At 42.3% G+C, this 25,381-nt stretch overlaps 1 protein-coding gene across 1 annotated transcript in view; it reads left to right on the top strand.

Annotated features, from left to right (window-relative positions):
- The first annotated feature begins 5,653 nt into the window (after window positions 1–5,653).
- The window catches only part of LOC117521133 (calsyntenin-2-like), a 604,232-nt gene continuing 584,504 nt past the window's right edge, over window positions 5,654–25,381 (top strand). Inside the window, exon 1 of the mRNA XM_034182465.1 lies at window positions 5,654–5,799. Within this exon, the coding sequence (XP_034038356.1) occupies window positions 5,727–5,799 (73 nt within the window). The 5' untranslated portion in view covers window positions 5,654–5,726. The remainder of the gene's footprint in view (window positions 5,800–25,381) is intronic.

Here is a 25,381-nt window from a genome sequence, read left to right as displayed (position 1 = left end):
CAAAGTGACGGGTCCATCCATAGCAAGAGGGTGTAGGTTTTCTTTGTAACCACCAACTCCACCAGGTGATTTCACTGATGAACAGTTGATGAAATCACCTGGTGGAGTTGGTGGTTACAAAGAAAACCTGCACCCTCTTGGCCCTTTCTGGAATCAGTTTGACACACGCATTCACATACTAGATTAACGTAATTTTTATTCGAGATTTTCTTTGTCAGCAAGTTAAGCTTTTATTATAAGGGGGCTTGTCATTATGACGATTTTGCTGTGTAAAATGAACAACAACAACAACGACAAAAAATCATAGGTTTAAGAGGCGTTTAAAAAAATACAATGATGGACAAACAATGCAGTGGCTGCTTGATTTCATTCATTCCTGCCATTTAAAAATTTCTAATAATTAAAGAAAGAAAAGATTTATTATTTTTTTATTAATACTAATTATAAATTCAGTTATCTATGTACAGTCGGGAAAATAAGTATTTGATCCACTGTCCTTTTTGCAGGTTTTCCCACCTACAAAGAATGGAGAGGTCTGTAATTTTTATCGTAGGTTCACTTCAACTATGAGAGACAGAATCTAAAAAAGAAAAACCAGAAAATTACAGTGTATGATTTTTTTTTATAATTATTTTGCATTTTATTGCATGAAATAAGTATTTGATCACGTACCAACCAGCAAGAAGTCTGTCTCTCACAAACCTGTTAGTTTTTCTTTAAGAAGCCCTCCTGTTCTGCACGCTTTACCTGTATTAATTACACCTGTTTGAACTTGTTACCTGTATAAAAGACACCTGTTCACACACTCAATCAATCACACTCCAACCTGTCCACCATAGCCAAGATTAAAGAGCTGTCTAAGGACACCAGGGACAAAATTGTAGACCTGCACAAGGCTGGAATGGACTACAGGACAACAGGGAAGCAGCTTGGTAGAAAACAACAACTGTTATGATTATTTATTAGAAAGTGAAAGAAACACAAGATGACTGCCAATCTCTCTCGGTCTGGGATTCCATGCAAGATCTCACTTTGTGGGGTAAGGATGATTCTGAGAAAGCTCAGAAATACACAGGAGGACCTGGTCAATGACCTGAAGAGAGCTGGGACCACAGTCACAAAGATTACATTAGTAACACATGATGCTGTCATGGTTTAAAATCCTGCAGGGTAGCAAGGTCCCCCTGCTCAAGCCAGCACATGTCCAGACCCATTTGAAGTTCACCAGTGACCATCTGGATGATCCAGAGGAGGCATGGGAGAAGGTCATGTGATCAGATGAGACCAAAATAGAGCTTTTTGGAATCACCTCCACTCGCCATGTTTGGAGGATGAGAACAACCCCAAGAACACCATCCCAACTGTGAAGCATGGAGGTGGAAACATCATTTTTGGGGGTGCTTTTCTGTAAAGGGGACAGGATGACTGCACCATATTGAAGGCAGGATGGATGGGGTTATGTATTGTGAGATTTTGGCAAACAACCTCCTTCCCTCAGTAAGAGCATTGAAGATGGGTCGTGGCTCTGTCTTCCAGCATGACAATGACCCCAAACACACAGCCAGGGCAACTAAAGAGTTGCTCCGTAAGAAGCATTTCAAGGTCCTGGAGTGGCCGAGCCAGTCTCCAGACCTGAACTCAGTAGAAAACCTTTGAAGGGAGCTGAAACTCCAAACCTGAAAGATTTGGAGAAGATCTGTATGGAGGAGTGGACCAAAATCCCTGCAGCAGTGTATGCAAACTTGGTCAAGAACTACAGGAAACGTCTGACCTCTGTAATGGCAAACTGTACCAAATGTTAAAGTCTGTTTTTCTTGTGGATCAAATATTTATTTCATGCAATAAAATACAAATGAATTATTTAAAAATCATACAACGTGATTTTGTTTTTAGATTCTGTCTCTCACAGTTGAAGTGTACCTACGATAATACTTACAGACCTCTCCATTCTTTGTAGGTGGGAAAACTTGCAAAATTGACAGTGGATCAAATACTTATTTTCCCCACTGTACCTACTTGCCATAGTGTATGTTTATAATAATAGAAAAGTAACCAAAAAAAAACACAAAAACACTTGTTGAATTTAATCATTTTAGGATGCCACTTATTTGACTTATCTGTTTTCAAGGACAAATTGCTTCATCTCTCATGAGACTCAGCAATGCTGTTTCCAAGTCTCATTACATACAGTAAAGATTCTTACCATACATCATCTGCCCATTTATACCTTGCGTTAAATTAGTTTCAGTCCAACATATTCTTGTTTGTTTGTTGTGCGGCAGGAGGACAGAACAACACCTCCCCACAACAAAAGCCTGCTGCACGCTGACCTTTACAGCAGGACTGCATCAAACACCTCAGCGCTCCTGGTAACCTTTCATTCCATTGTTGTTAACTGCTTGTCAGGTGAAAGGGAGAATCTTTGTCGAGCACTAATTCAGTGTCTGTAATGCAACTGCCAGCAAACTACAAAATTGCTGCTCCACAAACAGCTTTTCCAATATTTCTGCTCTATTGCACCAAGACGAGAAATAACTCTGGGACTAGAGAATATTAAAATCCAATGAGAGCAGTGACCATATAACCACTCATACATGAATGGACATGTGCATGCACCAAGTAATTAATTTCAATTGTAATTTGATAAATGAATAAATATTGTCAGTGTTGAACATGAACCATTTTTGTGGCGTTCGTGTCCCCCCCCAGTAGTCACAACAGTGGCCTGCATATTGATTTAGCCCAAGTTTATGGTGGATGCTGTTCCTGGTGCATCCCCAGATGGACATGGATAGAGCATGAGTGACCTTGAACCAGGAATCTTGTGCTGAAATAAAAACATTGTAACCACTTGCACCACCATCTCAGCCACTGACAATGAAAGCTTCGGCCCTACAGTATGAACTCATTTCTGAAGCATCAGTGCTATTAATTAGTGCATTCATAATTAGGGTTTACAGTTGGGGTTGTGTGTGTGTGTGTGTGTGTGTGTGTGTGTGTGTGTGTGTGTGTGTGTGTGTGTGTGTGTGTATGCATGTGTAGAATTCAAGTATGTGTATGTCTGAAAAGAAACCATCACATTTCTTTGTTGCATGTCATTGCACTGAACGTTAATTTTGATGTGAATAAAAGAAGCAGAAACTGCTTTGCTTGCTTGTAGGTAGGACACTTTTAATGTTCACAAATCCTGATTAGACAATCAGTCCTGACCTGACCAAAATGAATATATCTACTACATAAGCACCATAACAGAACAATTTGACATGATGAATAATTTAGCAGTCATAAGATGTTAAATTATTGAACAAACTATTTGCACTGTCAATAATTTAGCAAACAGTGTGAAATACAGAGTAAAATGTGATTTTTCATTAGCAGAAGACTGTAATTGTTCACAGCGCGATACCTTCTTTAACCTGTGCCTAAAGAATGATAACCTGAAGGTTTGAACATATGGACAATCTGCTCACAATGTCAATTTTTGGTCCACGTTCCTCTGCTGTACCTGTATAGATGTGAGCTGCACCCACTCCAATCCCCAGAACAGACACCCACACCTGACAGGAGAAGAAGAAGCGGAGGAAGAAACTGAAGCACACATGGAAGAGAAAAGCGGTCATTTTGCCACAGGCTAGCAATGAAAGAATCAGATGCATAAGGGGGCTTAGCAGTTCTATTCCATCTCTTGTGTGGAGGATAAAATGAGAAAACAATCCACCGATGCAGCTGCTTTGTTTGAAAGATATCCAGTGAGTGGCATTTATGTGAACGAAACTATCTTGTTGATGTCGTGTGTCAGAGGAGAATGGCAAGACTGGTTGAATGGGGGACTGCATGATGCTAGCATGTAAATATAGAACAACATCTCTGAGGAATGTTTCCAACACCTTGTTGAATCTATGCCATGAAGAATTAAGGCCATTCTGATAGCAAAAGGGGGTCCAACCTGGTACTACATACATATTCTCAACCATCGATTCACATAAAAATTCACATAAATCTTCAGTTTCTCTGATGGTCCACTGGGCCAGTAAAATATCACATTTGATGGCCCAAATTAGCCCAAAGCCTTGAAGAGCATCTGCTCCTGTTGATGTAAAAGTAGCTCTTGCATTTTCTTATCAGAGCAAAGAGACAAATGTCATCCAGAAAGTCCCATGAAAGCTGTATGTGGGGTTGAAAAATTCAAATGGGGGAGAATTAATGATCCCTGTGTGCGTGTGGTATGATGATCCCTTTCTCTCATGTTAAATCAGTCCTTGCTAAGCTGCTGATACCAGACCACACCATGGCTGTGGGTTTACAGAAGTGATTGAATAACTACTTGTATAGCTGTAATCCTGTAGAGGAATGCAATCAGCGGCAGCAAATTCCCCTTTACAGCCCTCTGACACACTTCCAAAATCAATTCCTTCTCCTCTTAACAGTAAACTCCTATCACACTTATCCAACACAGGTGACCTGCATGTCCTCTTTTCAGCTCCTTTCTCCAAATCCAAGAAGACTGCCATATGAAAAACTACAACAATCAAACATGTTTTAAACTAATCTTTCACTGGGAGTTTGATCATTATACAAGATATAAATCATACGGTGCAATGTACAAACAAACAAATAAATAATAAATCAAATCATTTAAAACACCTATAAGTCTAAGCAGTTGTCTTGCTGTCCTGAGAATGCATGTCACGACTGAATTGACTGTTTGATTTTATTTTCAAAGTCAAGTGAAGTCTAGGAGCATGGGCCAGTACTGCACTTTGTCATAATATCCACAACACCACAGAACCACCTTGTGTCCTGGATGGAAACCATAGGCAGACAATTGCTCTATTCCCACATCTCAAAAATAATCTATCTGCTGTAGCCAGATGAAACGTGGTCATCCCTGAGCTATTTTCAAAAGCACAAAATAATGGCTTTTATTTAATTCAAGATTCAAGTGTTTCCCACTGATCTACTTTTTGAGTGAGTGCAGGACCAACACACCAAAAGAATTTTAAATTCTTACAAAATAAATAAATGAATAAACAAAAATTTTGGAGGGTAGAATAATTATTCAAAAAGAAGCTTTAAGATCCCAGGTAATTCAGGTAGAGTCTGAGATTAGAAACAGAGATGGAACATTGCATTTATTTAGAAGTAGATCTGCCAGGCAAACGTCATTCCAGGAAGCAGTGTTTTGTCATTAAAACAAATATAAAAAATTTTGTGCTTGAAAAAAAAACTGCTTTCAGATAACGCAGATGTATTTCATAATTTTCGAGCAAACTGTAGAAAAGGAACATTTTTTTTAAGGAACAACGTGAAACAATGTCAGCCAAGATGAAGCAATTGTGTATTATTTTGAAAATATTAACCAGAAGTCCAGCGTTTATTGCAGCTAACTTAACGTTCTAGATTTCTCTCTCTCTCTCTCTCTCTCTCTCTCTCTCCTCTCTCTCTCTCTCTCTCTCTGCTCTCTCTCTCTCTCTCTCTCTCTCTCTCCTCTCTCTCTCTCTCTCTCTCTCTCTCTCTCTCTCTCTCTCTTCTCTCCCTCTCTCTCTCTCTCTCTCTCTCTCTCTCTCTCTCTCTCTCTCTCTCTCTCTCTCTCTCTCACCACTCAGTGGATGTCTCTCGACCCGATGCTCGCGCCGGGTATTCAGCGCGAGCTGCTCGACAGATAGCAGCTGATCTTGGACCAGAGAAGAAGACTCACAGGCGACATCACCTGCTACTTGACAACCATGATAACACTCGGGCTGCCGTTTTCGCTGTTTTGGCTTTTCTGGGGCCACTCTTGCACTCACGGTGGAAAAGGTAGGAACCTTAAAAAAGGTAGAATTTGTTTTTCCTTATAAATGTATCCCTGCATCATGTTCGCCGTTGAGTTGTTCAAGTTGGACGCCTCGGAGCGCTCTGACCGTCCGGCTGACAACTAATTATTATTTCTTTGTGGTTGTTGTCTGAAAGCTCCTTGTTAGCCGCTGAAGTTGTTTTAGAAAGTACTTTGTGCTGGGGAGTACTTTATGCTATTTTTTCCCCTAATAGTTGCTATTCAGTTTGGCGGAAAGTTCCAGCTTTGTGGAAGGTGTGATGCTTCCCGCTATTTAATTAAAAACAGCTTTTTTAAAACAACAGGCATCACGGACACAAGAAGTTTGATATTTATGGTACAGTATGTTATTGAGAAGCAGTTCGTGGCAATAATTTAGAATATCAGCCAATACTCTGTGCATTATTTTTAACTTATTCTTTTAGTCTGTAAAATGTTAGAAGGTAATGAAAAATGTTTATCATATTTTCCGAAGCACAAGGTGAACTTTCAATTGGAACTTATCAAGGACGAGGTCCATTCAATGTCTCTTTGTCCTCAGCCTTTGAGATGTGGAGATCTATAGGAAGAGGTGATGGAGTCATGAAGGTGCTGAACAGAGGTGTTTGGCAATGTGGTGTTTGAAACCATGGTTTCTCTGGACATGGTTGAGTGTACATGTGCTTGAGTACTGACTACCTCAGCAGCTAAAGAAGACCAAGGGCCATCCCACAGTATTTGTAATGATCCAAAATGAATTTATTTGGAGTACATTCTTTAACGGCTCAGCTATACCATATTTGTGCCTGTGTGGCTCTCATTCACTGATTCTAATCTAAAGCCCGGGGGGGCTCATCCCACTTGCACATTCTGCCTGTGTAAATGTGGCTTCAAACTGATATGTGTTTGGACTGTTAACACTCCAGCAAAAATGGTCATATTCATGTCTGCAGCGTATTTCTGTTGTCATGTTCACCTCATCATGATGTACATGCACACTGGCTGTGTGACTTTAATGCACTTTCTGCTTAAGTCAGAATAATTAAATCAGGATTGCGCATTGTAGTAATGGTGAAATTTTGTGGCACTGCTGATTTGCTAACAGTAAACTGAAAGTATGGCACACAGCATCTGTTCTCTTCGTGTGCACACGTATTTTCATTTTAATTGCACTTTAGATTCAGCGGAACGAACTGTCATCTCCACTGTGTGCTCCACTACAATCTGTCCAGTGCATATTAAAATGAAAATCATGGTGGAACTGATTTTAGGTGATAAGCCATGATACACTACCAGTGCATTCAGCGGCGCTGTCAGCTACACCTGTAATGTGCTTACAGAGGGTGAAGATAAAAAGTGGAGATTTTCTTTAGCAGTGCAAACAAGTGTGCGTTACATAATTGCTTTGTTTTGTTAGAATATGAAGTTAAAAACCTTGTTCATAGAGCCACAACTTGTCGCTAGATATTGCTTGTCCTGTGGTGTGTCGCATATACTGTACTTCAAAACCAATTTTTTCCTGTTTCTTTACTACACCTTTTAAAATGGCAAGACTAGCAGGATTTTATTCATATTTTCTAGTGATATTGCAAATAAAATTACAAAAGTTAATGGCAATGTCATATATATACACACACACACACGCACACATATATATATATATAATTTTTTTTTTTTTAAAGAATTAGTCGAAAGCCTCTCATAACACTTGCCAAAACAATGTAGTGGACCCAACAAATCTCTTTGTTGCCAGAAGCTCTGAGCAGAGGCACTTTGAACTAGCTCAGTGTAAGTTGCGTGATGACGTAGAAGTGTAAATTTAATAAAAACTGACTTATTGAGGAAGATTTTGCAGCATGGATTAAACCAGTAACCATGTTCTATGCTACAATAAATATTTTGGCAAATTTGTCTCCAATACGAGGTCTGTTAGAAAACTATCCGACCTTTTTATTTTTTGCAAAAACCATATGGATTTGAATCACGTGTGATTGCATCAGCCAAGCTTGAACCTTCATGCGCATGTCTGTCGGTTGCGTCATTCGCCTGTGAGCAGGCTTTGTGTGAGCAGTGGTCCACCCCTCTCGTTGGATTTTATTGCAAATAAAATGTCTGAATGATTTGGAGCTTTGCTGCATCAAATTTTTCCAGAAACTGTGAGAGACCTCCAGGTGGACACCATTCGGAAAATTCAGATGGCTTTCAGGGACGATTTTATGGGGATTACACAGATTAAGGAGTGCTCCAGCCGGTTTAAAGACCGCCCACAGCGTCTGAGAGTGCGGCGCACTCCGAGCGCCGATCGACAGGCTGAAACCCCGCTGAAACAACCAGATCATTTCCAAAGTGAAGGCTTTGTTGATCCGGGACGTCGTCTGACTTCCACAGAAATGGCAGAAGACGTGGACATCAGCACTTTTCGGCACATTCCACTGTTACAGGAGTTTTTGTCATGGAAAGAGAAGCGGAGGGATGCGCCATGGAGCCGCTCATGGCGCGGGACAAAAGCACCTCCGTGTTGGTCTCACAGGACGGCTTTCAGATGGCTTTCAGACGGCTTTCGGTGGCTTTTCAGTTGTGTGACTATCTGAGAAATTGTGGATGAGCTGCACATGCCAGAACATGTCCTGTGAGGCTATTATCTATATGATCATTACTATTGTTATTAGTATTACTATTATTATTAGTTGCAAATTTGTTTGGCAGAGTATTTTGAAATCAACTGATATGTACAGTTGTGCTCAAAAGTTTACATACGTGGCAGAATTTTTGCTTTTTTGGCCATTTTTAAGAGAATATGAATGACAACACAAAAGCTTTTTTTTCACTCATGGTTAGTGGTTGGGTGAAGCCATTTATTGTCAGACAACTGTGTTTCCTCTTTTTAAATCAAAATGACAAGCGAACTACCCAAATGAACCTGATCAAAGGTTTACATACCCCTGTTCTTAATACTGTGTATTGCCCCTTTAACATCACTGACAGCTTGGAGTCTTTTCTGGTAGTTGTGGACGAGGCTCTCTGATGGTAAAGCTGCCACTGAATATGTTTCAGACTTTATTTATATCAATTACAAAGAAATACAAACATTATGGCACTCTATGATAAATCTGCATGGAGTAGACAGTTCTCAAAAACTGAGTGACTGTGCAAGAAGTAGAAGAGTGAGGAAAGACACCCAGACAACCCAGAAGAAGTTATAGGCTTACGTGGCTGTGATTGGAGAAATTATGCACAGTGCAAGCTTTGCATTTTGTATCACCAGTTATCCATCTTCATGATGAAGTGGTATAGAGGAGGATTTTCTTAAAAAGAAGACCTGAAAGTTTAGCTACAAATTGCCAGAAGGTACATCTGAGATGCAAGCCTGGATTTGATCTGTTTTGGTGAAAGAAAATCCTTCTCTGCTCCACTCCATGAAAATGCAAAGCTTGCACTGTGTACAATTTCTCCAGTCACAGCCACATAAGCCCATAACTTCTCCTGGGTTGTCTGGGTGTCTTGGTGGCTTTCCTCACGCTTCTCCTTCTAGCACAGTCACTCAGTTTTTAAGAACTGTCTACTCCATGCAGATTTACCATACTGCCATACTGTTTGTATTTCTTTGTAATTTCTTTGTTTGTAATTGCTTTGTAAGCTTTTGCTTAGCCTACACAAAACTGGAAAATGGCTGAGTTTTGTTTTGTTTAATGAGATGTCTTCTTTTCTTTGTTGTTATTAAGTGTGTGTGTGTATGTGCGCGCGCGCCGCTGAATAAATTCATTCATTCATGCATTCATGCATAATCACATTCTGGACTCACACCAAATCCAGCAGGGGGTGATACATCATCTATATATTAAAAGCATGTGTGCGTGCATGACTTTATTTAGTACGTTTGATGTAAGTACATAATACAGTTGTAAATACATTAACAATACATGGAGGACACAACAAATTGAAAACACTTATTTCCATTGTGGTTCTGAATTTATGAATGAATTGACAAAATAGAAGTAGTAATAATAATTATACTGATAATAATAATGATAATAATATGATATATGATAACAGAATAAAAAATATATATAAATATATTAAGACAGTAAATTAACATTAAAAAATTACATAATTTACAGGAAATAAAAGGATTGAGTTCAAGGTGGAAGGAATCATCAACGTACTAAAGCATCTACACAGTTTAACACTACAGCTGTTTCACTGTGGGAATGGTTTACTTTGGGTTATATTTCTGTTCATTGTTTCTCCAAACATAAGCAACATATCTCTGGCCAAAGAGCTCTAGTTTTGTCTCATATGACCAAAGGCCACAGGGATGGGGCTGCTCCAATGCAATATCGGTATCTGGTTCTGATACCAACATAATTTACAGATCAGAAATTTACGATCCAACCTGCGGAGATTTCCGAACCAGGAGCCACATCTGTATGTGTTTTCTGATGAAACGTCTCCACAAGTGATTCCTTGCTGGCTGCTCTGCTAGCTGGCTGCAAAATGCGGAATGGATTTCAGAGGTGTGTCTCAGTGAGACGTGGAGTAATGAGACACGCCTCTGGTCAGGAAATCCCTTCTACAGTTTGTAGTCAGCTAGCAGGTGAGCATTGAGGAGTACTGTCGCTGACCACCTTTTCATCACAATATGTCTGTTGTGTGGAAACCTTTTACACTAGAAACACCGCAAAACTATACACCAAAGTGCAATTTTTGCAAAGCCATTGTACCAAGAGGCGGAAGCTCCATCGTGACCTACAATACAGCAAATGTAATCAAACATTTGAAAAAGGGCCATATTAAAGAGCATGAGGATTTTTTAGCCGGGGGCAGATAGATGAAAGGAGCCAGCAGGAATCACTTTTGGAGTCATTCCAAGAACAAGGTAAACTTCCACCACATAATGTGAAAGCTAAAGGGAATACCGAGAAGTTGCTCAACTTCATCATACTCAGTGACAACCATTATCAGTTATACAAAACAAAGGATTTCGCAGCCTGACTGAATACTTGCATCCAAGATATACAGTGCCAAATATGTCATATTAAGGAGGTCTTTAAAGGAGGCATGGCAAGATGGCGCCAGTGTGTTTGGCGGGCTGTCTGCTCGCACATTGGACTGTTATTATTTTTGTTGTTGGCACTTTGCATTTTACAAAGTCTATGTCGGTTTATAATCACAGAAATTCAATCGAAGTTTTAAGAAATGTGTCTAAACACTATGGACAGAAAACCTTGCACAGGGATTCCTCCACACATGTACCAGGCCCCAGCTCTACCTCCTTGATGAAAAAGGATTACTGTCTCCTTTCGTCGTGCCCTGGCACTTCCTGGATCCAATCTCTGCATACCTGGTACCTTTCACTGGCTCCTTCGAGGGACTCCTGTCCTGTCTGGCTCTCTCATCACGGGATGAACCACTGACTCCTGCCCCGGACTTCACGATCCACTGGACATCAGTCCCCAGCTCCTGCCAGGCTTGGCCTGGTGACCGCCAGATCGCTGGCGAATAAAACGTTCATCTTGAGGGATTTTCTTCCGTGCTCATTCGCTGGACTTCCTCAGCATCACGGATACTTAGATCAGTGTTGGTGAGTGCACCACTCTAGTCGAGCTTGGACCGGCTGGACGCTCTAATTTTAACTCCCCGCGATCGATGGGCCATGGAATTGCAACTCTTTTTTTAAAAGCAATTTTAAATGTAAACAGCTTGCCATTTTATCGTGTCCTAGTTTCGAAATGACTTTATTCGAGGTGGGTCGCTATGAGCTGGTGCTGTGTGCGGCCATCCCCCCAAATACAATGACTTTTTGAAAGCCTTTTTTCTAAACTCCTGGCTGAAACCATATCAAAATATGATTGTGCCCTTTTTATTGGTGATTTTAATATACATGTGTGTTGCCCCGGCAAGCCGTTAGTGAAGGACTTTCTGAGCCTTATAGACTCTTTTAATCTGGTGCAGTGTGTGACTGATCCCCCACATGAACATGGGCATACACTAGATCTTGTTCTGTCCTATGGTTTGTCTGCGTCCAACTTTGAGATCTGTGACAATGTATTTTTTGACTATACGCCTATTCGGTTACAAGTTGAATTGTTGCGTGCTGTGGATGTATCTTGCTCCTGTTCGAACCCCTTAACTGCTAGTTGGTTTTGTGTCATTTTTGACCAACTCTGCATCCCGTCTGACTCAACATCCACCAATACAGAGGAGCTCAATTCTTGGTTCAACACCTTCTGCAGAATCATACTGGACTCTGGGGCTCCATTAAAAACCTGAGTCCTGGTTCAATGACAGAACTCGTGCAGCCAGACAGGAGTGCTGCAGAGCTGAATGGAGGTGGAAGAAGGACAGACTGCAGGTCTCCCTTCAAATTTTAAAGGACCGCTGGCACTGCTACCAGGAAACTTTTAAAGAGGCCAAAAGGGAACATCTATCCAATGTCACTGAGTCCAACCGAAACAACTCACGTGTACTTTTTAAAACTATTGACTGTTCTAAATGGCCGTCAGCCTGCCTGCATGGAAGCATCCCCTGAACTGTGCAATAGCTTCCTGCACTTTTTTTTAATTAATAAAGTTGCTACTGCATAGTTCTCTGCCTGCCTGTTCCACCATCTGACCCCTCTGACCCTGTTCCCTGTCTTGCAGTGTTTCATAAATTTGATCCACTGACTTTGTTGTTCTTACAGAATGTGTCTGAACATATTAAGCCCTCAGGTTCTCCATGTGATGTTGTCCCTCCTTACTTTCTTTAAAGAGGTTCTTTCTAGCACAGGGCAGTTCATTCTTGCCATTATCACCAGCAGTTTGTCAGCTGATATTGCCCCTCCTTATTTTTAAACATGCTGTGGTGCAACCCTTTAAAAAAATCTACACTTGATCGTAATTTACTCTCCAATTTTAGAGCCATCTCTAAAATGCCTTTTATTTCAAAAATCTTGGAAAAAAGTGTTTACACTCAGCTAAAAACATTTCTGGACAAGCATGAGATCCTTGAGGTCTTTCAGTCACGTTTTAAAACTTTGCACAGCACAGAGTCAGCTTTACTAAGAGTTTTTATTGACATCTTCATTGCTAATGATGCCACTGATTTTATGTTTCTTATCTTACTGGACCTAACAGCAGCATTTGATACTGTGGACCACAACATTTTACTTGACTGCTTACAGCATCAAGTTGGCATTCACGGTAGTGTCCTAGACTGGTTTAAGTCTCATCTGGCATATAGGACTATTTGTGTGAGACTTAGTGATTTCCAATCTTGCTATGTTCCTCTGTCTTGTCCCACAACGACCAATTTTAGGGCTTTTTATGCAAAGCCAGCAGTTTCTAACTTGGGTTTTAATATGGACAGTGATTTTGAACTGGATCGGCAGATCAATACAGTTGTAAAGTCCAGCTTTTATCATCTTAGGCTTTGGGCAAAGATCAAGCCATTTCTTACACATCAGCATTTTGAAACAGTAATCCATGCCTTTGTCACAACACGGCTGGATTACTGTAAGACACTTTATTTTGGAGTAATCCAGTCTTCCCTCTCACATCTCTAGGTGGTCCAAAATGCGGCTGCTCACCTCTTAACTGGAGCACATAAGAGGTATCACATCACTCCCATTCTGACCTCTCTCCATTGGCTACCTGTGCAGAGTTCATTAGAGTTAATTTTAAGATTCTTTTATTTGTGTTTAAAGCTCTTAATGGTCTCGCCCTGCCTTACCTCTCTGAACTACTCCACCCTTACGGTCCCGCTCGGTGCCTCACATTAGCTGATCAGCTGTTCCTGGAGGTGCTGAGGTCGAAGTTGAAGCTCAGAGGGGACCGAGCCTTCTCTGTTGCTGCCCCCACTCTTTGGAATGAGCTTCCACTCCACGTCAGAGAAGCCCCCTCACTGTCCATTTTAAAAACTTGTCTTAAAACCCATTTCTACTCCCTTGCCTTTACCCCAGCAGAGACTCTATTCTTATTCGGTGGCTGTGATTGGTGAAATTGTGAGTTGTGTATGTTTTGCATTTTGTATCACCAGTTATACAGTTAATGGTGAACTGGTATAGAGGAGTATGTTCTTTCCCAAAACATCAAATCTAGGCTTGCATCTTGGATGTACCTTCTGGCAAATTGTAGCTGAACATTCTGGTCTTCTTTTTAAGAAAATTTTCCTCTATACCACTTCATCATAAAGCTGTATAAGTGGTGAAACAAAATATCCTCATAAAATCAACAACAATGATCACAATAGTATTAAAGCAAACAGAGCTCTGTTATCAGAATAGTATTGTATCGGCAGATAAATCCAAATTCAGCCATCGGGTTTGGACTGGAAGTGAAAAAATGTGGATTGGTGCATCCCTACTTCCAGTATGCAGAATGGGGGTCTTTTCTTTGCAGTCTTTGAAATCTTTTGCTTCCTACTTCAGCAAGGCTTGTTCTTCATGGTGTGGCTCTCTTTCAATTTCTTGATGATTCTTCATACTCCAGTTCTTGACCTTTGGAAGGACCTTTGGTCTTCTGTCTTCTTCTGCCAGGACCTACTGGGAGCAAAAAGAATTAATTTGAAAGGAGTGAGGATCTGAACACTTTTCATCACATGAAAGAGACTTCATGCTTCATTCTGGCTGAGCTAAATTCTAAAAGAGGAACTGGTGATAGGAGATAACCACTGTTCCCCTTCAGCCAGAAGATAAAATTGCTGTATGGAGTCTTTTAAGCTCAACCCGACGAGGAACATTAAGACTTTGTACAAAGTTTAGTGTTCCATCAAAGGATTAAAGGACAAATACACTACAAGGCCAAGTAGTCTTCCCCTCTTCTCTGCAATTCAAATTTTGGATTATAATCAAGTTAAGTTTCCCTTGGATCGGACATTCAGCTCAGCATTCTGCAACTGGCTTTCCATCTTTTACCGATTTTTATTGTTTTATTTTATTCTTGCTAATCCCTTTGCTCATATGAAAGTTGAATTTAATCTGTATGCCTCCACTTGCCAACTCTGCAATAAATATTCCAACTGCAGTTAAAGCATAAGTGTGGACATTGGACTTTTGGAGTCTTTTCAAGGAACGGTACTTAAATAGGTAAAGTGTGTCTTAACATCAACAGGTTCTGTGGTTTCATGAAAGTAACACATCCCTTGGGATCTACTGTACGGATCACTAAAACCTTTTCTGGCTGGCCTTGTATCCTGGCTCTAGGGCTGATCAGCCAGGGTGCGTGGTCGGTGTGAGTGGGATGGACGTCCGGATTAAGGCAATGAGCAGCTAGACGAGTCTCCTCTCCACCATCTTAAACAGCCTTCAATCTAAACTCTCCCGGGTAACACCGGCAGGGGATTGGGGTCGGACCCTTTAGACGGAGAGTTGGTCCAGTGCCTCGTGTAACAGGGGTGACACTCGGTGGATCTGACAGTGGATATAAAAGCTTGCACGAAGTGATGCGTAAAATGGCACCAACAGTGGCTGCATTAGCGCTATTAGAGGACCTTGCAAATAGTGCAAACTGATGTGAGCGTGTATTCAGGGAACACAAGGATTTACTTCCAAATGAGGATAATTGGCTCTGAAACAGATTTCGATTACCAAGGCCACTGTGACTAGGGTTGCGCACAGAACTGCGGTTGACCCAGAGCGCAAAACGGTGAGGACCCAGGGGTTGTCTGTGCCCACACAGGTGCTGACCATGCTGGGCTTCCTGGCATCATGGGCATTCCAGCATGAGCAGGCTGTTTGGTCAGGTGTATGCCAGTCAATCCTGCACCGAGCCATGCCAGCTGTGTGGAACGCAATCATCCGACATTACATTACATTACAGTGCATTTTGCAGCAAGAGCTGGTTTCCCAAATGTAATCAGAGCTATTAACTGCACACATTTTGCTGTAAAGGCGCCATCACATGATGAATTTCTTTCTGTTTAATAGGAAACATTTTCATTCTATCAATGTTCAAATCATATGTGCTGCGCAAATGTGGATCAGGCAGCTGGCATTTATTTTTGCTTGATGGCGAGCTGCAGATCTTCTTAACAGGCTTCCTGTGTTCAGTATCTGTCAAACACGTGCGTAAATTGTGACTGTCACACTGTCAGCGGAGGCGTGCCTCACCTTTTTAATGTCTGTGTGTGCAACGTGTCGGCCTCACACACGTGCTCCATAGCGCCAACGAACATTTTTCCAATTTAGTCCATGAGCCAAGCAGGTTTTCAGTACCACTTAAGGGGAATAAACAACACTTTGAATCCAGCCTAAGTGTATCATGGCCTACACAAAAATGTATGATAGCCATCCCATGGTGGTAGCTGTAGCCAGGTAGGGTTCAGTGAAGAATTACACAGAGGTCAAACTTTAAAAATGCTCCAATCATGTTGAAAACTATATCACATTACTTGTCTTATCATAACGATTCCAAAAAGGTACAGTTTGGACTATCTGTGATGGAATGTTTTGGAGTTATGGGGTAAAAACAGCAAAAATGGTGACAAAGGCCAGTTTCAGTTTGTACAGGGGTCAAAGGTTTAAGTTGCTCCAGTTTCAGTACAAAATGATCCAAATTACTGGTTGAAATAAAAGGATTAATAAATGGAATAGTTTTGACTGTGCTGAATGATTGGTCTCCAAGGTAAAGGTCAAACAAGTTTAATATCTATTGGATTCTATCACATATGGTGCAAACTATTACTAATAATTACTAATAAACCTAATAGTTTGCACCATATGTCATATGGTGACATATGGTGCAAACTATTCCTTATTAGAACCCTATTAATCCAAACAGTAATTTGCATCATTTTTTTTTACAGAATTTTAGCAACTTTAATTTTGACCCCTCCACGATGTAAGGAGCACTTCGAAGACTTACTGAACATCAGCCCCGTCATCGACGAGGAAGAGGTCCTCAGCCTTCTGCCGGAGCATGACATCGTTGAACATCTTGCCAGAGTGCCAAGCTTCCAGGAGATAAGCCAGGCGATCCACGGACTGAAGAACAACAAGGCCCCTGGTGTGGACGGCATCCCTGCTGAGGTTTCCAAACTGGGGGGACCACTCCTGCAAATGCAGCTGCACCAGCTCATCGTGAAGATCTGGGTCAGCGAGGAGATCCCAGCAGACCTGAGAGACGCCATCATCGTGACGATCTACAAGAAGAAAGGGGACAGGGCAGACTGCAGAAACTACCGTGGCATCTCACTGCTGTCGATCATGGGAAAAGTCCTAACCCGAATCGCCAACAACCATTTAAGACCAGTGGCAGAAACCTTTCTTACAGAAAGTCAAACTGGCTTTCGTCTATCGTGAGGAACCTCAGACATGATCTTCACAGTCCGACAACTACAGGAAAAGTGCCACGAACAACACCCCCACTGTACCTGGCGTTTATCAACCTCATGAAAGCCTTCAACAGCGTCTCCTGCCCGCTTCTCTGGAAGATCCTAGCCAAGTTCGGCTGTCCAGAAAAGTTCGTCAGGGTTGTACGACTGTTTCATGATGACATGACGTCATCCATGCAAGCCAACGGAGAAAGATCAGACGCTTTCAGAGTCAACTCTGGCGTCAAACAGGGCTGTGTCATCGCCCCCACCCTCTTTGTCATCTTCGTGGCCGCCATCCTCCACCTGACTAAAGACAGACTCCCACTGGCGATCAAGATCAGATACCGGACGGACGGAAAGGTCTTCAATCTGAGCCAACTTTGATCCACGAACCTGACCAAGACAACATCTCTCTGTAACTTTGAGTACGCAGATGACATCACACACACAGAAGCAGGACTTCAGATCACCCTTGAAGCCTTCGAGTTTGCTTACACAAAGCGCAGTCTTCACATCAACCTGAAGAAAATGCAGGTTCTCCAGCAACCGCACCCAAATGATGCCAGTCCACAACCTCCAACCATCGTACGCCAGGGCCAAACCCTCAAACGTTGACCACTTTCCCTACCTTGGCAGCCACGTGTCATCCAAGGCAGACATTGATGCGGAGATCCAGCACCGTCTCCAGTGCGCTGGCGCGGCCTACGGTAGACTGCACACTCGCATCTTTCGGAACCGAGACCTCCGAACTGAGACCAAGATCAGAGTCTACAGGGCTATTGTCATCCCAACTCTTCTGTACGGCTCGGAAACATGGACCACCTACCGTCGCCACATCAAAGCGCTGGAACGCTTCCACCAACTCTGCCTGAGAGGCATCCTCCACATCACCTGGGAAGACTACAGAACAAACATCAGCGTCCTTGAAGATGCCAAACTGTCTAGCATTGAATCTCTTGTCATCAAAAACCAACTTCCCTGGACAGGCCACGTAGTCCAGATGAATAAGAATGGTTGCCGAAACAAGTTTTCTATTCCGAACTGGAACTGGGCCACCGAACCAGGGGAGGACAGAAGAAGCGATACAAAGATCTGCTCAAACTAAACCTGAAGAATTGCAAAATCAACACCTGGGAAAATGCAGCCAAAGATCGGCCAGAATGGAGATCCGCCATTCACCTTGGCACTCAGGCCTTTGTCGGTCCGATGATGCTTTTAAAACTTATCTGAAAAGCTAACCTGCTAGCAAAAACATTAGCTTTGATAATTATCTGTTATCGGATTACCTGAACTAGCTGAACAGTGCCCACTACTGCATCTGAATATATTTGTGCTTACGCCAGAATCAGGGTTTTGATGTATGTCAACTTTTAGTAGAAAGTCCACGCTAGTCTTTGTACATGAGGCCCCAGGTCTTAAGGGGCTATTAATTTTGACCCTGGTAGTTTTTTTTTTTTTTTTAAATAATTTCTTGTTTCTGTGTGCGAAGTAAAATAATGTAAGCATATAAGATATTTACATCCACCCAGGACGTAATAAAATCATATGCGTTTGTTCATTTATTTATTTGTCTATCTGTTGGCAGGGTTATGTCAAAACTATTGCATGGATTTTGATGAAATTTTCACCACAGACATGGAAGACGCCATTAAATTTTGGAGGTGATCTGGATTCTGCATCAAGATTTCACTTTATCTAGGCTTTGAAGGATTATGTCAAAACTACTTCACGGATTCTCACCAAATTTGCATCACAGATGGGTGCATATTACGCCGTGGTAAACGGCGTTAAATTTTGGAGCTGATCCGGATCCAGATTCTGGATCAACATTTCACTTTATATAGGCTTTGAAGGATTACTTCAAAACTACTTCATGGATACAACATCACTACGTAAAACCAATATCAGGTAGACATTATTTTGTTGCAGCTTGATATAATAATATTATTAATATAATAATATATAATTAATATCAGATTGCGACATCTTGATCAGTCGGACCATTCTGGATCAGAATGCAATTATTACATTGTGTTGTGGAATCTGGATGGAGGTAATGTCCGGGTCACGACTGACTATGTGAATCACATACCTTTTATTTTGAGTCCTTGTCAACCCTTGGCAGACTTCAGAAATCTCAGATTGCTCTTGTTAGAAATGCTGTGTTGAGAATTCCTTGCTTTGTTAAACCTTTGAGAAGATTTTTTCTTCATATAATACACACACACCAGAGGATGGCTCAATATTAATAATGTAGCACAGGAGTACCATCCTCTGGTTGTTGTGTTGAGCTAAAATTCAGTCAGAGCTGTTGTCTCTTGGCATTGTCCTTTTATATCTGGGTGTGACAGAATTTTGGCAGACCTTTTTTGTGACATTGCACATCAGTTATCAGACTGTTTAACAAGATGCAGTTAATGAATTCTGACTGATCTGTTCATGAAATAGTCACTTGCTGTGTACAGTAATTGGCTAGGCCAGTGATCATCAGGGTGTTTGTATTCTACAACATTTTCACTCCATGTTACAACTCCTGTCACTCACTCACACTGCCAGCTGGTGTTGTCTGTGAAGGGCGGTAGTGGTTTACCGTGGTATTAATTGAATCTCTAGAGTAAAAGTAGGGCTGGTACTCAACCAAACATTATTTTCTCTTTTTTAAAATGCGTCCATATGACATAGAGCCAGCAGGAGTGTTAACTAGGCTTGGATCAAATTTAGATCAGAACCTGTTTGTTGTGAATCATGGCAAAGCGTAACCCTCCTAATACCCTTTCCTTCACCCAGACAGAGTTGTGGCTGGAATTGTGGCAGATGTTTCAGAGGAACTGTGTGGCTGCTAATTTGGATCCTGAGACTGGGGATGCTCAGGTTAGCAAACTGCTGTATGTGTTTGGAAGAAGACAAAGATGACGGCAACTGTGGTGGAAAAGTTAGATAATAAGGACTTGTTTTTATGTCACAGGGCAAAAGCAAAGCAAATCAGCAGAGGAATGCATGCATACACACACCACACACATTATATATATATATATATATATATATATATATATATATATATATATATATATATATATATATATATATATATATGTATATATATATATGTATATATATATGTATATATATATATGTATATATATATGTATATATATATATATGTATATATATATATATATATGTATATATATATACGAGGGCTGTCCATAAAGTATAGGTCCTTTTTATTTTTTTCAAAGACTATATGGATTTCATTCATATGTTTTTACGTCAGACATGCATGAACCCTCGTGCTCATGCGTGAGTTTTTCCACGCCTGTCGGTGACGTCATTCGCCTGTGAGCACTCCTTGTGGGAGGAGTCGTCCAGCCCCTCGTCGGAATTCCTTTGTCTGAGAAGTTGCTGAGAGACTGGCGCTTTGTTTGATCAAAATTTTTTCTAAACCTGTGATACACATCGAAGTGGACATGGTTCGAAAAATTAAGCTGGTTTTCAGTGAAAATTTTAACGGCTGATGAGAGATTTTGAGGTGACAGTCGCATTAAGGACTTCCCACGGTGCGAGACGTCGCGCTGCGCTCTCAGGCGGTGTCATCAGCCTGTTTCAAGCTGAAAACCTCCACATTTCAGGCTCTATTGATCCAGGACGTCGTGAGAGAACAGAGAAGTTTCAGAAGAAGTCGGTTTCAGCATTTTATCCGGATATTCCACTGTTAAAGGAGATTTTTTTAATGAAAGACGTGCGGACGGGTCTGCGCGTTGGGACGCAGCCGGCGCGGAGCGGCGGCACAGGAAAAACACCTCCGTGTTGATAACCATTTGTAAAATCCAGGCGGCTTTTGATGGCTTTCAGTGGAGTGAGTATATGAGAAATTGTTTAACAGGCAGGACATGTTCCAACTTGTCCTTAAGGCTTTCAACAGAGGTGTTTTTCCTGTGGCGGAGCGTCGCAGCGGCTGCGTCCCGATGCGCGGACCCGTCCGCACGTCTTTCATTAAAAAAATCTCCTTTAACAGTGGAATATCCGGATAAAATGCTGAAGCCGACTTCTTCTGAAACTTCTCTGTTCTCTCACGACGTCCTGGATCAATAGAACTTGAAATGTGGAAGTTTTCAGCTTGAACAGGCTGACGACGGCGGCTGAGAGCGCTGAGCGACGTCTCGCACCGTGGGAAGTCCTTAAAGCGACAGAATCACCTCAAAATCTCTCATCAGCCGTTAAAATTTTCACTGAAAACCAGCTTAATTTTTCCAACCGTGTCCACTTCGATGTGTCTCACAGGTTTAGAAAAAATTTTGATCAAACAACGCGCCAGTCTCTCAGCAACTTCTCAGACAAAGGAATTCCGACGAGGGGCTGGACGACTCCTCCCACAAGGAGTGCTCACAGGCGAATGACGTCACCGACGGGCGTGGAAAAACTCACGCATGCGCACGAGGGTTCAAGCATGTCTGACGTAAAAACATATGAATGAAATCCATATAGTTTTTGAAAAAAATAAAAAGGACCGTTACTTTATTGACAGCCCTCGTATAAATAAAGGTAGATATACAAATGTATAACCTAATTTGTATGTTAATTTTTGAGCACAACTAATTATATGTTTGATGTGTAAAGAGGAGTAGCAAAAGCGCTGCCAAGCGGTGATATGTGGTGATGATTTTTGTGTAAGGGAGAAGAGGGGTTTGTGTGGATTTTGGCCAGTTTGTGTTATGCCATCTGGACCAATGGCTTCGGTGGGGGTTTCTGGTCTGTACTGCTCCATGTGTAGTGGTTACCCATTGCATGCAACTCTAATGTCAAAGGGACACCTATCCCATGTTTTCCTGACACAGACACTGAGACATACGTACAAACTTCAGAAGTGTTTCAGTGAAAATTTATATCCTGATCTGCCTCAGCAATCATTTCACTTTATTTTTTAAAGATGTGTTATTTTCACTTCATGCTTGGCCAGCCAACCATAAGATATTTCACATGGTGGCCATTTAAAAAAATAATAGCTACACACTGGATGAAGATAAAGTGGTTTTGGACAATATAAAAATTACTGTAGATGTGGTGAGGGAGACAGCTAGGAAGGTCCTGGGTGTGACATTTGGACAGAGGATGGAAGACAGAGACTTAATGTTGGAATGACGATGTTCAGGAAAGTTTAAGAAGAAAGTGGTGTCAGGGTTTTGGCCAGGTCAGGGCACTGAGCCCTTGTTTTTCCCCTTTCTGTGGTTTTCCGTCTGCTTCAGCTTTGATTTATCAGTAGTTTTCATCATGAGTTATTCTGTCATGTTTTTCTTCACTTTGTTCTTTTTGTTCTGATTCACTAGTTGTTTCATTTTCATCATAGTTGTCCTCAGTTTCATCATAGTCATTAAGTTATTCTCTGTTCTGTTTTGACTTGTCACTTTTTACTTTGGCCTTTTGTTCTGTTCTAGTAGTTTTCAGTCATTGTTTATTAAGTTATCACTTGTTCCTCTTGATTATAATATTTGTTGTACTGTTATGTCAGGATTGTTTTGGTTATCGTTTGGTCACTGCTTTTTCTTATGGTTTGTCTTACTGCCTTGTTTTCTTAAGTCAGTTTGTGTTTAATGTCATTTTAGTATTTTGCTGCATGTCTCCTGTTCAAGTCCGTGTTGCCAGTTCATGTTTAGTTTAGTTCTCATGTTCATGTTTGGTTCTTGTTCACAGTAATATTGTATTCAGTTGTAGCTTTGCGCTTATTTCTGTTTCACTTCACATCCTGCACCCGCCTTGTGTCTTTGTCTCCCACACTTTGATTCTGTCTCTTTTGCATTTTCATTCACTCCCACTCTTGCACCTCCTCACACATCTTTGTATCTGACATCACTCCACTTTGTGCATTCCCTTCCCCATTATCTTGCCCATGCTTAATCTTTGTTCACTAGTCACGCCCCCTTCCAGAACTTTCACTGGCACCTGCATCTTGTTCCACTAATTACACCATCAGTTATTTAAGCCCTCACAGTCTTACAGCTCACTGCTAGTTTGTCGTCATTTGTACACATCCTAGCTCTTGTTTTCAGTCCTGTTTTGCCTTGCTGTGTTTTTTGAACTCTGCTCTGTTTTTGACTACGCCTATCACCTCATCCCTGATGTCAGTGTTTGCTTGTGCCTCCGAACCCTGCCTGAATATGACTGCGTTTTTGCCTGATCCTGTTTGTACCTCCGCTCCGCTGATTGATCACCGGTGTACCGAACCTCACCCAGAAATAAAGATGACTACTTCTTTTACACGTAAACCTGATCTGGGAGTCTGCATTGCGGGTCCAGCTGCTTCGGGTGCCCATCACCCACCCAGTCTGACAGTACAAACTGGCCTCAACATGGACTCCGCAGACTGCCCTCCTGCCACAGACACTCTTGCTGAGCTCCCAGATATGAAAGTGGTAAAAGAGATTTTTGATGACCTCTTTTTTTTTTTTTTTTTTTCGTGACTACTATGCTCCTAGAGAGAAGTTTGATTACTTGAAGCAAGCCTGGGATCTTGTAAATTCCCAGCCATGGCTGTTTGACTATTTCCCAGAGCTTTTAAGCCCGGATGATGTTTTTTGTGGAAAGTCTCTGCCTGATTGGATGAGGCATCCTGAGGCGTATCTGCCTTCTGATGATGATGAAGCAGATTGGGTTGATTTGGAAGAAGATGATTTTTCTGAGTCAGAGCAGATAGCACTTCAGGACACGGCTACATCTCTTTTTAAAATTCAAGACTTGTTCTTTGAATATCAGGACTGTTCCAGTCAGCGGAGCAAAAAGCGAATCTTCTCGGCACTCTACCAGATTTTCCGAGCCGAGCCTGAGCTTCTAACCGCTTTCCCTGAACTAATGAACATAAAAATGCAGTTTAAGCAGGGATGGGTTCCTCCCTGCATCGAGGATCCCATAGACGTTTTATTCGAGTCAGATATTACCGCCTACTGCTGTGATGAACCACGCACAATCACGCTTTCTGACGCCGCCATCACTCCTGCCCAACACGCAATGGCACAGAAGCCGGCCGCTTACCTCCTGCCTCCTGCTCCGGAAGTGCCGCCTCTGAGGCTGATTTCGTCCCAGGTGCCTCCAAAGCGGTGTCCAAAGCCATGCTTCCTGATCCAGCGGAGCAGCTCATCCCAGTCGCAAGCACTGCTGCACGTCTGCTCCACGAAACTCCTGTCCCCGCGCCTCGGAAACTCAGTGCGCCTCTGCTGAAATCACAGACTCTTGCTTTAGTGGTTCCTTCGCCAATGAACACCAATGCACCTGTTCTGCCCGACTACTCGCTGACAGCCACACCCACCTGCCCTTCAGGACAGTTGAAGTCCTCTAATTTGCCAGTTGAGCCACTGGGAACGTGCACGTCACCATCGGTGGTTCCGTCCGGGAGAACCACGATCCTCCCTTTTGAGGATTCTTCCGTCTCCCCTGCTGCCCCGGCCAGTTCTGCGTCAGCATGCTTGGCTGCAATCACTCCTGCAGAGTTACCGGGATCAGCTCCTTCATCGGCGTCCACCCACTCTGCCTCAATGCACGCAGAGATTGTCACACTGATGGCACCTCACAGGTCTGCTTCATCAACGTTTCCTGGCCCAGCTCTCTCGGTGGATTTGGCAGGTTCTGCCGCTGCGCCCTCCATGGCCGCCTCGTCTCATCCACCCACTGAACCACGCTCAGCCTGCTCAGACTCTGCTTCCGCGTGCATCACGGCTGCGTCACGGGTGACGTCACGCGAAGCTGTGGCCTCAGTCACACCAGCTGTGCTGTTACGGGCACGCTCTGCCTCCTTACCGCCTGCAGTCTACTCAAGCCCCGCTGCAGAGTCTCCCTCAGCGGCCGCTGGAGAAGCCCCGTCGCGCCTTTCTTCTCGGCCAGTGATGGCACCTGTGGGCGCGATCGACGCGCACACGCAGTTGAACAGTTCTGCCGTTGCAGCGCTTCTTCAGTCACGTTCTGCATTGGTCCTGAAAATGACTTCTGAGAACAGTAACTATGGGACGGTCAGTAACTTTTCCTTTTTCTGTTGGATTATGCTGCTCTGTTCTCATGCTAATGAATATCTTCTGAAACTTTTAAGTGCATCACGTCTGAACCTGAGATGCTTTATTTATGAATCTGTTGAGAACTTGTCTAGATTGCCGTATCAGACACTGAGGTATGTTTCATGTATGCTTCTTACGAAATTAATGATTGCCATGTGCTTAATGATGTGCTGCCAGCTTGTTTCATTTTTTGGGGCCCCTTCGGGGGAGGTTAATCATGTAGTGGGATTCAAGTCCACTCGTGCTGTAGCTGAGACTT

The sequence above is a fragment of the Thalassophryne amazonica genome, chromosome 12 (genome assembly GCF_902500255.1).
Source record: "Thalassophryne amazonica chromosome 12, fThaAma1.1, whole genome shotgun sequence".
NCBI lineage: Eukaryota > Metazoa > Chordata > Actinopteri > Batrachoidiformes > Batrachoididae > Thalassophryne > Thalassophryne amazonica.
The sequence above is the reverse complement of the archived record's forward strand: the minus strand, read 5'-3'. Positions and strand labels throughout refer to the sequence as shown.